Source organism: Pecten maximus, chromosome 17 (genome assembly GCF_902652985.1).
Source record: "Pecten maximus chromosome 17, xPecMax1.1, whole genome shotgun sequence".
NCBI lineage: Eukaryota > Metazoa > Mollusca > Bivalvia > Pectinida > Pectinidae > Pecten > Pecten maximus.
Window position 1 is genome coordinate 6424422 of NC_047031.1, and position 16787 is coordinate 6441208.

General features: G+C 37.0%; 1 protein-coding gene across 5 annotated transcripts in view; it reads left to right on the forward strand.

The window, feature by feature from the left end:
- The first annotated feature begins 5676 nt into the window (after window positions 1–5676).
- LOC117315084 (aminopeptidase N-like) overlaps window positions 5677–16787 on the forward strand; it is a 42738-nt gene continuing 31627 nt past the window's right edge. For 4 of the 5 annotated variants that reach the window (XM_033869229.1, XM_033869228.1, XM_033869226.1 and 1 more), the window contains exons 1-3: window positions 5677–6194; window positions 10683–10838; window positions 14214–14331. In XM_033869229.1, the coding sequence (XP_033725120.1) occupies window positions 5761–6194; window positions 10683–10838; window positions 14214–14331 (708 nt within the window). In that variant the 5' untranslated portion in view covers window positions 5677–5760. The remainder of the gene's footprint in view (window positions 6195–10682; window positions 10839–14213; window positions 14332–16787) is intronic. The other variant, XM_033869225.1, reaches the window with a different exon arrangement.

Here is a 16787-nt window from a genome sequence, read left to right on the forward strand (position 1 = left end):
TAACACTGTTCATGGACTGTTGAACTCTTATGTAACAATGTTCATGGACTGTTGACCTGTTATGTAACACTGTTCATGGACTGTTGAATGTTATGTAACACGGTTCATGAAATGTTGACATGTCATTTATTCACTTTATAAACTGACGTCAGTAGGTGTAAGACATCTGATATCAAATGTGTTTTTCTTATTTATAGAAGCTTTCAGTTCTTTCTTTCGTTCTTTTGTGTGTTTGTTATTTGTTTGCGTATTTTCTCTTTTTGGCACACTGGCACTTTGGTTTGTTTTGGTTTTGTTTTCATTGATTTGCTTTGTTTTTAGCCCACCATCATCAGATGGTGGGCTATTCAAATCGCCTTGCGTCCGTGGTCCGACCGTCCCTCTGTCCGTCCGTCCGTCCGTAAACAATTCTTGTTATCGCTATTTCTGAGAAAGTACTGAAGGGATCTTTCTCAAATATCATATGTAGGTTGCCCTTGGTGCCTAGTTATGCATATTGCATTTTGAGACCAATCGGAAAACAACATGGCCGACAGACAGCCATCTTGGATTTTGACAATTGATGTTTGTTATCGCTATTTCTGAGAAAGTACTGAAAGGATCTTTCTTAAATTTTATATGTAGGTTCCCCTTGGTGCATAGTTATGCATATTGCATTTTAAGACCAATCGGGAAACAACATGGCCGACAGGCAGCCATCTTGGATTTTGACAATTGATGTTTGTTATCACTTTTTCTGAGGAAGTGCTGAAGGGATCTTTCTTAAATTGTATATGTAGGTTGCCCTTGGTGCCTAGTTATGCATATTGCATTTTGAGACTAATCGGAAAACAACATTGCCGACAGGCAGCCATCTTGGATTTTGACAATTGAAGTTTGTTATCGCTATTTCTGAGAAAGTACTGAAAGGATCTTTCTTAAATTTTAGATTTAGGTTCCCCTTGGTGCCTAGTTATGCATATTGCATTTTGGGATGGATCAGTAAACAACATGGCCGACAGGCAGCCATCTTGGATTTTGAGAATTGAAGTTTGTTATCGCTATTTCTGAGAAAGAACTGAAGGGATCTTTTTCAAATTTGATATATCTGTTGCCCTTGGTCCCTAGTTGTGCATATTTCATTTTGGGACCAGTCGGATAACAAAATGGCCAACAGACAGTCATTTTGGATTTTGACAACTGAAGTTTGTTATTGCTATTTTACAGAAGGTACTGAAGGGATCTTTCTCAATTTACACAGATTAGTAAGAGGAAGGTAAAAAGAGAAAAGATCAATTTGACATGGAACCTATAAAGATCACTCAATGGTTGGCGCCAAGATCTTGTTTATTTTTTGCTTCTAATATTTATTCATCTTTGATGTGGGTTTTCTTTTCAAACCTGCCTTTTGAAGTGGAAACTAATATACATTGTACGATTCAGCCCGCCCTAAATACTATACTACAGGTAACATGGATATCAGGCGTTGAGTTCCAAACACCATATTTCACTCGAGGCCTCTAGAACAATGGGATGGTAAGTGTTTACGTGGCGGGTAATGTCCGACTGATAGGCTGTTTATTGGCTACTTAGCGGCCCTGTGTCACACTTCAAAGGTTTCGCGGGATCTGTTTGGGCCAATGGCTGGAATATGGCGGCCGGGTTCCTCCTGGTATATACATAAAATAATGGGGTGTGCTCGTTACGGTTTGTTTACGAGCTCCTCAATGGTTTAAGTGTCAGGTAATCCGGAATTTATGTTCCGCTATATGACTCTAATTTTGTAAATAAGAAAACTTTATTGCAGCTTAATATCAGTAACATGGCGTTTGTAGTAGTTTTCAAACTGTAATTAGATAAATGTGGATATTTAAAACAGGGATATGTGAATGATCCCATCCGGATTTACACATCCAGACACACCCAATTAGTATCGCCTGATGACATTTTCCCGAGCCGCTCATGCGCCTAATCTCGCCTGTTTCCGATACCCGTCTTCTGCCGAGAATGATAACGGCTGATTTGTTTGGATTGTACATCATTTTATTTTTTTTTTTTTGCTTTAAGTAATTTTTCGTCAATAACATTTTTATGTAACTCGCAGTGTCAGTCATAGAATAATGAATTTCTGGACATTATCCCCTACTCACAAAAAGACGCCATCTTGACATATTGGCAGCTAATCCGGACAATCACGTGATATTCCGTAATATACTTATGAATATATTTGAAGGGATTTCTTTGATCTACAACTTACAGGAGAACATCTCTATAACAGCCCAACATGTCTATATAAAATATTCTCGAAACTGTAAACATATATATATATATATACATAACTGTATTTTTTTGGGGGGTGGGAGGGGGGTGGGGGTCCAAGTGACCTTTAGAGTTGGTGCGCCGTTAAGTATATAAGGAAAAAAAATAAAAACAAATCAAAAGCACACCGATTAATCGAATAAGGCGGTAAACGTGTGGTGTTTATCCATATTGGTGGGATTAAATTTCAAAATGTTTTATTGGTACTTAAGACATTCCGTCAAAAATATTGTGCCTTCGTTGAGAAAATAGTCCGAAGATACAACCACAGAAAATCTTATCATGTTATTGATCAAGTTTTGAGAACCTCAATATTCATCTTCTTTCTTCAACGAAATCTTCGACCTTGAAGTAATACATTTGATTGGAAGGTGATTCACACAACATGGTGCAAAACAAACAGTCACATGATCCGTAAAATTGCGAGCACGTTCGTGCATATCTCAGGTAGACACAAGCCTCTCTCTTCGGCGAACACATTCCCAAATTAGATTACAAAAACAGAAAACTTGTATGTATATATGTATTTATGCAAATTAGTGGGGTCTGTGTGTTGATAGATCGTAGACTTACGTGTCTCGTGACGTCTCGCTCTGACCCGGCATCGTGACCTTCCAACCCAAGGTCACCTCTTGAATAAATTACCATAACCTGTATTGATGTTTTCATTTTTTGTACTTGTTTAAGAGTGTAGAATTCTTAGAGTTGGTGACTTCTGAAGTGTTTGTCTTATAATATTAATGATTTGTACATAATCGCTTTGCTTTTCGACTATAAATATGTTTGAACTTGATATCCCCTGTTTTGCATGTCAAATTCAGGAATGATTAAAGAGAAATGAATGTCGTGTCAGATGTTTTGAAATCAAGTACACGCACTTTCATATTTTGTTTCACATGATTTCGAATCTAAGACATATTAATGGTCTGTGTGCGTGTTAAAACTTTCTTTTTAATAGAATATATTCAATAAATATCGTAGATATCTTTGAAATGTTGAAACACATACCTGTAATTGTCTCGGTGCAACAGAGAAGATGATGTGGGTCTTTAAAAAAAGATAAACGGCATAGTTTTAATGCCGGTGTTTATAATGTAAAACTGCTGATGAAATAAATTAACGAACTAATGCGTTTCAGCACGGATAACACAATTCTATCAGTTTGAATCATTTTTGGTGATAATAAGACTGCATTTGAATCAGGAATATAATTTTATTAATGTGTCATTTGAAAAGATACATCCACTTATTCAGCTTGCATTCAATCTTAACTATGTTTCGTTTTTAACTGCATATCTGCATTTTGCATTTACCACTACATTGACCAATCACATACTTCATCTTGACCAGTAACGCCACCTGTCACGTCATATCCTGGACTAAAAGAATATTATACGGCTTTGCCGAAGAAAAAAAAAATTGTATGGAACATTTTTGTCAGTTCCCTCAGTGCAAAATAATCTACAACGGCATGTAATATGCAAACATCGTCACAAATGGTGATACGATGAATGACAAACAAGGTCACAAACGAGTCCTCCGTTCCGGACCCGCTGGTCACTATAGAGAATACCCACCTAGTATGTTACCATACAAACCCACGTGGAGCAGTTGCCTGGTACTGACTGTAGGTCGGTGGTTTTTCTCCGGGTACTCCGGCTTTCCTCTACCTCTAAAACCAGGCACGTCCTTAAATGACCCTGGCTGTTAATAGGACGTTAAACAAAACAAAAATAAAAAATTAACCAAACCAAACAATGCAAGTTTTATTTTACGAAAGCCGAGAGCACAAGGCTTTATTCTGTATTTCTACAAGTTAACGACATTCAAAACAAATACATTTTCGTTTATGTTAGTTACCTTTCTCGGGTACGAGTAACCCCGAGTGAAGTGCACAGCTACTTCGCGCAGGAAAATATCATTTATTGATATCATTTGTGTGTGAATTTACTACAACGAAACTACCAATGTGCCATTGCCAAATAGTTCCAGGCTTTACATGTAAATCGGAGTTCAATTTGACTTAAACCTGTAAGGAAATATAACACAAATACAAATTATTCCCGACAAATTTATTTTTGGCGATTACGACATAACACTTACTCGCCTTGTTTACGTTCTATTTAAAGTATTAAACGAAAATAAGTTCATTACAGACAGCGTGATTTATAGATGGTGATGCCATTTTGGTCGGCGAAATATTTTTGTTCCTTGACGACAGTTATGACGTCATATCGTACCAGCACTGGATGGCATTCATTGTCCTTTAAACCACACTTCTTGCTATGTAGTTTATATCGTGGTATAGACAAAATTCCAAATATATGCAATATATATGCAACTTATAATACCGTTAAGGGTGTATGGTGGTCTTGATTCCCTCTGTGGTCACGTGGTTTACTGTCCGATACAATGTAGCGACAAAGTGAGATCTAACAATTGTAATGACGTCACCATCAGCACGTGTAAGTAACACACAATGACAATGACGTCACCAATAGCACATGTTTATAACATATAATATTTACATCTCCCTTTAAAACTTAAACTTTAATACTCCGTTATCATAAAATGCATGAAGTAATCTGTATATGTATATGTAAATTATTTTGTCAAATTTTGCATTCGGTTTATAATTCTGACTGTGTGATTATGTCAGTATGTGTCAGTGGTTTATAGATCAGATTAATTTATTACTGACTAAACTGTTTACCACAAAATAACTCGATATTACCGCACAGTCACGACACTTCAATCAATGATTCTTTAGCTGCAGTTCCGGGTTCATCATAATGTACAAGTACATATGTTCTCGTTTAGCGGAGCATGCCCGCTATCAACTCATAATTATTTCAATAATGCAATAAATGGTTTGACGTAATACACAATACTTATATGATGACGTACTACACAACACTATAGAATGACGTACTACACAACACTGTATATGATGACGTACTACACATATGATGACGTACTACATAATACTGTATAGGATGACGTATTACACAACACTATATAGGAAGACGTACTACCCAACACTGTATATGATGACGTACTACACAACACTATAGGATGACGTACTACACAACACTGTATATGATGACGTACTACACAACACTCTATAGGATGACGTACTACACAACACTGAACAGAAATTATATATACTATAGTACACTGATTGGTATCTACAGTCGTTATGAATGACACCGAAATACTGTTCAATTTGCTGTAGAACTTTGTGACGTATCACGCAATATGACACATGTGTTTCCCGTTTCTCTTATTGATATACAATGTATGTTACGTGTCCCACTATAAATGATTAAGCATTACAATTCACTTATTTTTAGTGAGGGTTTCCTCTTCAAAATACATATACAAACACAATTGTTCACTTCCTTTCGTTCTGTCTTTATAGGTTCCGCGTGCCCATCTGTGACGTCATCTCCAGATACAACAATGGCGCCTTCTGTCACGACGGAAGCGCCGTCTAAAACGATTGATGTTCGGTTACCGACTTCACTAAAACCCGAGTTGTATACTGTTGAACTCCAACCTAATATGTACGAGGGCGACCCGACGGCCTTCACCTTTGATGGATCGGTCAACATACGCATGGAGTGCACACAGCCCACGAGGAATATTACAGTTCACATCAACCTTCTCAATATCACGGACGGAAGTATTATGGTTTCAGCGGAAGACACCACTGAGCCTGCGCTATCGATGACGAGGTTTGAGCTGGACACGGAACGTCAGTTTTTGATTGTCCATGTCAATAGGGACCTAACCCCAACAAAGTTTTATAACCTCGCCCTGAGATTCGTCGGCCCACTCAAGGATGACCTTCACGGATTGTACCTCAGTTCCTACAAAAGGGGAAATAACTCTGTGTAAGTAACATTTAATAAGTTACTAAGAATTACGTCCCTTTGATTCCTTAAAAAATGGGGCTGACGTTAGGAACAGTCACTGTTTATCACAATATAAAATAAATAATATTGGTTTCATACAAAACGTCACACCTTTCAATCCTCAGGCTTGTTCTATTCATAGTATTTAAAGAAATCATGAAAAAGATCACAAAACACATTATGTATGGTTATCAATCTCCATAACTGTTAAAAGGAGCAAGAAGGAAAACATTTGAAATACTGCAAACGTACCTATTTTAGCGTACTGAAATTTTCGCGGATAACAGAATCTAAACACATTCGTGCAATGATGAATTATCGCACTATAAGTACCTTCCACAGAAAACAATGTACAGAAAGTTCAATTACTACAACCATAATTTAGCGGAAGGTTTCCAATGTTAAAAGTGCTAAAATAAAATCACCGCTAATACATGTGTGTTAACAGTAGGTTGGTATAACGATAAATACTATACATGTGATTGACAGGTAGAATATTGTTCCAGGAATCTAACCCGTACATGAGTGCATTTATATAACAATATCAGCAACACCATATTCCCTTTCAGAATTTTAACTTATGATTTATTTTTATGAAAAGTTTCAGTTTGTATTGAACTATTCTATCATTTATATTTGTCTGTGGTTTTTGAGACATACAGACACACGCTTTGTGGTGTTGACTCGTTGAATGATTCGCGGGCATAGAAAGTAAGTATGTACGAACGGAACAAAGCCTGTTTATCGTATTGTTGTGTCAAATGACAGACTAAAAGGTGTGACGTTTTGTATGAATGTACTTGACGATTTCCAAATGTGATGATGCAGTCATCCTGAAGCGTTTTATAAGCATTGAAGTATCAACCGCCGCCATATTTGTTGACACAGAGTTTACCACGAAAAAGAAAAGCAAGCGGTAATTGTTTTTACCGTGATGTCAGCGTACTTTGAACATTTGCTTTCACTGTATAAAAAATGAAATTGCATTTTGATATTCAAATGGCGCTGTCTTGCCGTCCAGCGGAGTATCCTAAAAATACAACATCAATGATATATAATATGGTTAACGCGCTTTTTCAGGCAATAGATTCTTCTCCTATTTTGTTGTCTTTGAAAATAGAAAAAAAAAAAAAAAACGAAAATCTTATGACCATTTAATATCACATATTCCAAGAGAACGTCAAAATATTATGCAATTATAGCCCTTAGCAAAGGTCGGTACATGGATTGATCAACCCAAGAAAAAACATATTAACCGAGGGCGTAATCCGAGGTCAATATCTTCTTTTCTTGGGTCAATACATCCAGGTTAAAAGCGAAACGAAAGGCAACAATATTTTTATTATTTTCAAAACGTAATAAAATACAAGACCTGCATGTAATATAAAAGTAGTTTTCTTTAATAACCATTTTAATATTGTATTGATAAAACAATTTATTATATCTTTACGTTTTTTCACTATATAAAAGTGATGTGATAATTTGACTATCAGCCTCGAGAGGATTGTGCATGTGTTTCCATGACTATCACACCGTGTGACAATTCGAAAAAAACTGTCACACGGCGAACTGTCACACCCCTGCTGTAACGGCAGAACGCTTGAAAGACACAACGACATGCAAGCGCTTAATTGACACAGATTGTTTGTTGTTGCAGACGGTAGCCTAACATTTTGTTTTCTCTAACCTGGATCAACACACGTGTTTTCAAAACGCCACTGACGTAGAGATTGAGTCATCATTAATAGACAGAGATAGCCAAAACACTATAAAGGCGTTATACAACAGATTTTAACCTATTTCTTAGAAAATTTTACGCAGATATTCGAAAGGCTAATGGTGAGTTTTATGCCAAGAAAAAACGTAAAGGTATAATTTAACAGTTATCAAATGGGTATGAGGGTGATAGAAATTTTGTCAGCCCTCATTAACAACTGTTGCCCTCGGGCTACAGCCCTCGTGTAACAGTTGTTGCCTCGGAATAAACGGAAATTAAAACAGAAATTCTGATACAAAATTACTATCACCCTCATACCCATTTGATAACTGTATAATAACAATGTTCAGAATTTAGATAATTTTTTTTATTTATTACATTATAGCTTTAGGCCTACAGATATTGTAATTGATTTTTGGCAATTGCAAAAATAACGATGTATCCTCTGTATGGAGGTGTTGTGTCGATGGTCGGGTGGCACAGTGGTAACACACACTTGTCTTCCACCTTGAGGACCGGGGTTCGATTCCCCGATTGGACATGGAAAGGTATGGGGTCACCTTCAAGACCACGTGGGTTTCCCCGGGTACTCCGGTTTCCACCTACAGTAAGACCCCTCACGCGCTCTAATCTAGGCCAACAAGATGGACTAGTTTAAGTTGATATAACTTGTTTCGGAATTTTTGTAAAATAGAATAAAGTGTTTATATGATATTCAATCGGAAACCATGCACTGTTCTCTAAATATTTTTTCATTCTCGTGAAAAATATTTATGTGATGTTCAATCGGACACCATGCGTTCTCTATATGTGTGGTATCAACATTTCCTACCAAAGGTCTGATATCGTAAGTATGAAGATGCCCTTACTACGATGTAGAGGAGGCCGTTTGCATCCTGTACGCAGGGGCTAGCTAAGGTCTGAAGGCCCAGAATGCATTGCTTTCTCTGCCAAGAGGACTAGCCTAAGGTCAGAAGGACCAGAATAGCTTTCTCTGCCGAGTGGACTAGCCTAAGGTCAGAAGGTCCAGAATAGCTTTCTCTGCCGAGAGGACTAGCCTAAGGTCAGAAGGTCCGGAATAGCTTTCTCTGCCGAGAGGACTAGCCTAGAATTCATTGCTTTCTATGCCGTGAGAATTAGCCTAAGGTCAGAAGGTCCAGAATTGCTTTCTCTGCCGAGAGGACTAGCCTAAGGTCGGAAGGTCCAGAATTGCTTTCTCTGCCGAGAGGACTAGCCTAGAATTCATTGCTTTCTCTGCCGAGAAGACTAGCCTAAGGTCGGAAGGTCCAGAATTACTTTCTCTGCCGAGAAGACTAGCCTAAGGTCGGAAGGTCCAGAATCCGTTACTTTCTCTGCCGACGGAACTGGCTTAAGACCTGAAGGTCTCGGAACCATCTCCTCTTCGCAGGGACAAGCTTAAGGTCTGAAGGCCATGAATCCATTTAATCCTTTGCCAAGGGGATAAGATTAAGGTCTGGATGTCCAAAATCCATTGTCTCCTCTGCCAAGGGGACTAGCTTGATATCTATGAAGTGCCGAAATCCATTGTCCCCAGTGCCGAGGATACTAGTTTTATCTTCGATTTCTCCATTTCGAGTGTTATCAATGTATCGTTTTTATAAAGCTATAAACGTACGTTAGACTGACTTTCAACATTAAACAAGCTTGGATTTTATTACTCAAGTATTTATGTCAGAGGTTTTTTGTCATTAAACGACAGTCTTGATATGTTTAAGTAGATAATACAATGGGAAGGACAGCGACCCAGAATGGCGTGGAGTTTTGTACTGTGTATCATCAACAAAACTGTCCCCTAAACGTCCGTCATATTAATTTGACAAAACCATGAAGGATTCACGTAGCATACCTTAGATAACCTAACGAACCCTATCTACTCCGGATAACTTGTTTTGTGTTGAGCCGTCGGATATCCGTAAATCTCAGATTAAACAGACTAGTTACTATCCCGTTATTTTGTGACATAAAACCCCAAGCTATGTGGAATTCGTCTAGTTCATTTGAAGTTTGAGTAAAGTTCTCTCCACAATTACAAATACCTCATTTTTGTAAAATTAAGTAAATAAATGAATAAATAAAGGTCCGGTACGGAGTAATATTTGTGCCTTTATAATGTAAGGAGCGCCGTCAGAACACGGATTTTAGTTGGTGAGACAAAACCTAGCGATAGGCAGAGTCATGAAGGCGGTAAGCAAGTAAGTTAAGTCGACTAAACACCGACTATAGTTGGTGGGGCGAAACCTAAATGTAGCAATACGTGGAGTCATGTAGGCGGTAAACCAGTAACTAACTAAGGTCGACAGAACACTGACTAAAGTCGGAGATAGGTAGCCTAGCAATACGTGGAGTCATGTAGGCGGTAAACCAGTAACTAAATCAGGTCGACAGAACTCTGTAGTCGCTGAGACGAAACTACGGCATAGGTGGTAAACCTGTAACTAATTAAAAAGATATGTAACATATGAAAACAATCATATATGAATGAAAATTCAAAAAAAAAAAAAAAATTAAAAATTAAAAAAGAAAACAAACTTAACAGTTTTTAGTTATCTTGTACCATTCCTGTTCCGTCGAATCTAAACAGAGTGTTCGTCTTTGGCGGTTCCGGAGTTTGCTGTCTCTCGGAGATTATGGTTAATGCTTATAGCTATTGTTGGTTATCTGCTCTTCCTTATAGCGATGTGTTTTGTTTCAGATAGATGTCGGTTCGAATAACTTAGTTTGTGTTTTAGGTATATAGCTACGACTCAGTTCCAGCCGACAGACGCCAGGAAATCTTTTCCTTGTTTTGACGAGCCTGGGATTAAAGCCAGATTCGACATCGTATTGGTCAGAAAAAGTCACATGGTATCGCTTTCAAATATGCCAATTAAGACAACGGAGACTAGGTGAGATCGAGTTGCAAACTGAGTTCGGAACACCTCTGCTATCTTGACCTTCCTAACAAAACAAGATGCGAGATGTTCCGATTGTTACTTGTTGCCTGTTTGTACTGTCTAATTCATACCCGACTATAAAGCATTGCGTTTTAGCTTCTAACAAAACCCTGATCCCAGAAGTTCCTGCCAAAAACACCATGCGACAAACAGGAAGTAATGGAGTTATCCCCTTGTATATACTCTCCTCATAGCCCGTTTTGTGCCTTTCAGGTATCTGTCTACTACCTTCCTTGCCCCAGTGGCCGCTCGAAATGTCTTTCCCTGTTTTGACGAGCCCGCTTTGAAAGCCCGCTTTGACCTAACAATATTGAGACAAGGATCTGTTAAAGCCATATCTAATACTCCTCTCAAATATTCAGAGCAAAGGTAAGATAAATGACCTTGACCTTAACAATTTGACCTTAACCAAAATTCAGTAACGTTTTTGCTTAACCCCATCTTAAAATCGAGGACACTGTGGAAGATTAGCTTTGCCAAAAAAAAAAAAAAAAAACTAAAAAAAAAAAAAAAAAATCGTGGCTGCTTTGCAATGACATTATATTATTTAGCAAGGCTTCAGGCATTACAACAATGAGTTGTCTCCCATGAAGCTATTTTTGGAACAAAAAACAAATTGTTGCATTCCACATAACCAAATAACTTACTATCTGGTCAGGTAGGAATTGTCTTTGTTCAAAGGTCAGAGGGTCAAGGTCATGAATTAATGTTTAAATTATATTTATTTCCTATTTACGCCACTGAATGTTTTTTTGTTGGATTTTTGAGCCGGAGTATTATATATGTGTATTTACGTTTCCTTGAGTTTAATTTCTCAGTTTTATGCACAAGATTCTGTGTACTCATTGTTCCCTTCCTCTGCACTAATACCCAGGATCCACCCATTGTTAGAAAAAATAATGTCAGTCAAACAAAACCATTGGCGACAAAGCCCTGACGCTGTTTGTCTTTCTTTAGACCATTTACGGGGATGTTTGACATTTCTTTCCTTTTGGCAGTCTCTCCGTTGTGTTTTAAAATATTATATGTTCCTCTGACGTCATTATCGATGTTGTCTCCCTTAATATATATAATCAACACTGTAGTATTGTGTTTTTCCTTTTTATGCATATGGATCAATATCGTTTCAAATGTTAAAAATTATTTAAGTTACTAGTATAACAAATCATTTTGATGTATAATGTATGATATATATGCTCATTATCTCACGACATGAGGAGTCAGTGAGCTTATGGTATCGTTGCAGCGTCGGTCGTCTATCGCATTTACTCAATGGCACTTTTGGGTGAATTTGCGATTCATTCCGTCAAAATATCTTCGTCGCCTATAGGAGACGGATTTAAGTTCAAATTAATTTTTAACCACAATTTTTTCACAAAATCTCACTGCACATGTGCTTTCAGGAATGAACGGAAATTAAAACGGAAATTCTGATTAAAATATGAACTGTGACTTCCATGGCTCCCAATACAAAATCCTACACTTCACTAACCAATCTCATCCGTCCATATCAACTTGCTTCATCTTGACAGCCACTCGAATTAATGATATAGGGTCAATTCATCAATGTGGAAAAATTGAAATAGTTAAGATAATTGGATATGTGCAACTTTCGAAAATCTAATAGATATAGATTTAAAAGTTCAATACTTGGAGGTTATTTGGAGGATGAACCAAGCCTATTTAGTGTTGAAATTAAACGTACATTAGGTGAAATTTGACTTATCTATGGAGAAATTTCAGTTTTATCTCGTGAAATCGAATTATATTGGATGAAATTTAACTTATGATGAGTAAAATTTAACTTACATTTGATTAAATTTAACTAAGAATGGGTGAAATTTAACTTAGATTTGATAAAATTTGACTTATAATTGGTGAAATTTAACTAACATTGGATGGAAATAAACTCATAATGTAGCTTCTTTATGCCAATTTAAACGTCACTGACACCAGATGTATTCGTCAATATACCCAAGAAATGTACTTTACATCTAGCCAGAGTAAATCTCTCAGGAACATAAACGCAATATTATATATTATTCTGAAGAAGTCGTTTAAGCTGACGTCTACAAATTTACATAATCATTGGGGTTTACGACATCTGACACATCTCTGGAGAGGCCCAATAATAATACGACATTTATATAACTATTTTTAGTCCCACGTGACCATATCAGTATTATAAAGTGTGTGACAGTAATATCCCCCTCTGTGTCCTGCGATGGAGTCAGCCGATACCGGACACGGCTCACGTTGGTTTTCGAGCAGAAATTGATTTTTTTACTGATTGGGGAGAGTTTAACGTGACAGGGGTACCATTAGTTCCCTCGATTCAAGACAATTAGAGACCATGATCAAATAGTGTGTCAGTAATTAACGGATCGGGGAGTGATAATCAGAGCCGGAATAAGAGGCACAGAGGGGGTATCTCGAGGTGACCAGTGTGTATCTGTGTTAGATAACGGGGATACAGAGGCTCTGTCTGTTACTAGGGAGGGGACGAGACTGGTCTGTAGTATATAACGGGAGGGGACGAGACTGGTCTGTGGTATATAACGGGAGGGGACGAGACTGGTCTGTGGTATATAACGGGAGGGGACGAGACTGGTTTGTAGTATATAACGGGAGGGGACGAGACTGGTCTGTGGTATATAACGTGAGGGGACGAGACTGGTCTGTAGTATATATAACGGGAGGGGACGAGACTGGTCTGTGGTATATAACGGGAGGGGACGAGACTGGTTTGTAGTATATAACGGGAGGGGACGAGACTGGTCTGTGGTATATAACGTGAGGGGACGAGACTGGTCTGTAGTATATAACGGGAGGGGACGAGACTGGTCTGTAGTATATAACGGGAGGGGACGAGACTGGTTTGTAGTATATAACGTGAGGGGACGAGACTGGTTTGTGGTATATAACGGGAGGTGACGAGACTGATCTGTAGTATATAACGTGAGGGGACGAGACTGGTCTGTAGTACATTGTATATAACGAGAGGGGACGAGACTGGTCTGAAGTATATAACGGAAGGGAACGAGGTTGACCTCTATAAAACGACAATATCTTATTATTATCAAACGAATAAGCCTAATGTAAGAGTAGTGTTAATACGCATCGATAGTAACGTGTCGTCCAGTATAAGAATTCTAACAGGTTTAATCTAAATATAAAGTTTAGTGACGCTGTTGTGATATCATCTCTATATATTGTCTTTATATAACACGAAATATGATTGGATATTAGTATGATAGCTGTACTTATAATGTGTATTTTAAAGATACTTTAACAGAGGAAATGATTGGATGACTGTTTATGTTACAGAGATAATGGTTGGATAGCCGACGTGTTCGAAACAACACCTGCCATGTCGACATACCTCCTGGCGTTCATTGTATCCGACTTTCAGAAAACGAGTAATACAACAAAAAATAACGTTCTGGTAAGACTTCAGCCAATGGGAAGCGACATACCAACACAAATCTTCGAGATCGACTTGTTCTGACGTATTTAAAACTACAATCGCATCTTCTCGGCAAATTCCGTCAGCTTCCGGGCTTTGGCGGAATTTACCGAGATGTTACGATTAAGGTCAAGTATTCATTAGGGAATGGAAGCTGTTACGAAAAGTACTAGACCTATCCTGGCCGCCTTTCTGGCGCTCGGCACACAGAGCGGGCTAGGTCACGTGACATGACAATCACACTATTTACATTGCTATTTATAAATCATTGTATGTCACTTGAAAACTAATGTAATTTTAAATAATTGTATTTACCCTTGTACTATTCTCGTTATCTCAAATGTGTGAAATAAGGGACATGGAGCAATTGGCTATATGTATGAAGAGCCGTCTATAGGGGCCACGAGCGGCTTGGAAATAACGTGTTTGTCGACTAATGAAAAGTACAATCCGGTTTCTATATTTAATTATATAGCACCTAAGTGTACTTCTTTGTTTCTTAACGAGCGATTTGTTGATTACCTTGCTAATAAGGGAACTACGGATCAATGGCTTTAATTAACACGTAGTAAAAGCGCACGTGTTCTTTAGGGCACGCTCTTCGGTTCGAAAATAATATCCAAGCACGTGTTCTTTAGGGCGCGCTTTTCTGGTTCGAAAATAACATCTAAGCACGTGTTCTTAGAACACGTTCCCCTGTTCAAAAATAATATCCAAACATGTGCTCTTTAGGGCGCGCTCCCCGGTTCAAAAATTCAGACAAGCTGTGATAGGGGCCGCATGAATGTCCTCTTCTATAAAATGGACGATGGTTTGAAATGTAAATCACAGGCGCAACTGGTTTAATTATCTTGCCGATCTAACATAGCATTTTGATACCACCGCATTTTCAGAAAATCCCTTTTTTATATAGAATTTCAAAAGCTTATAAACGTTATGCTATTTTTCTTACAATTGCAAAACTATTGACATCATCATATTGTAATCACACTTTAAAATCCGTATGAAAGCCAACGAGGGATTTTACTGTGCGATAAAATCTACAGCAGAATACCCGTAGAGAATCCACGTGATCAGGTACATTGGTAGGTGACCCCTTACATTTTACGTCCGATCAGAGAATCGAACCCCAGCCGCCTAGGTGAAAGACGAGAGCGTTACCACTGCGCCATCCTGAATGATTTCGATCGAATGCTTATTTTTGACGCTCTGGTAGACTAAGATATTTTCCTCGTAATCTACTACATTTTTCGAATACAAAATGTCAGTATTTATATACACGTAAATAAAAACACCCGTTTCCTAATTGACGTTAAGGATATAATTCGTCGTCGTCTTCATCTCATCTCAAAATCGAATAGAAAATCAAATTTGATAATTTTCTCAAAAAAAAAAAAAAAAAAAAAAATAAAATAAAAGAAATAGAATTAAATAATGAATAATAAATAAGTAAATAATTATAGATAAATAAATAAAAGATGAAGTCAATAAAAAGTGACAGTAGAACCATTTTCATGAAAAGCGAGACAGACAATATTGATTGTTCTCAGTAAAAAAGGTTGTTGTTTTCATTAATTAATTTCTAAAATAAAGATTACATTTTGTTTGGATTTGACAATTAAATTCTTCTCATCATGTGCCATTAATGACTCTCAAATGAAAAGTTAATTACTTCGTAACGTTAAGATAATTAAGATATGTTACTACACCGTAATTGTGATAAGTTAATGTGGTCGCCCTGCGTTTACGTGAAAACAAGAACCTGTATAATTAATCATTGATTCCTCAAAATGAATCGCAATGACAAATAAATAAATAAACAAATAAACAAATAAAGATTTATTTAATTTTTACAATTATAGATAGATCTATACGGTATATATATATGATGTATTTCATATTGAAATTAAAAAAAAAAAATGCATTCTCCACTAAACGACCGTCATGACAAAATATAAACCAATAAAGATTTATTTTATTTTTACAATTATAGATAGATCTATACAGTATATATAGGATGCATTTCATATTAAAATAAAAAAAAAAATAAATAAATAAAAAAAAAAAAAAAATAAATAGATAAAAACAGATTGAATATTTTCCATAAAAACAGTACCTTTATGAAATATGGCGTGTCAAATGTTGCAATATTAAATAATTTTAAATATATGCGCAACAATTATAGAATAAAAAGTCAAACACAGATCTGCTGTCTCCCTAGTACTTTCGCGGCTTCATCGTGCCGCTCTTTGGGGGATTATGCTGTGCAACAATACATGTATATATAAATATATATAATGTATATATGCAATAAAATATATATATGCAATAAGATATATTCATGAGCAACATTTCTATTTGTGTAAAACAATAACAAATATATATGCAATAAAATATATATATATATGCAATAAAAATATTTACGTGTAATAAAA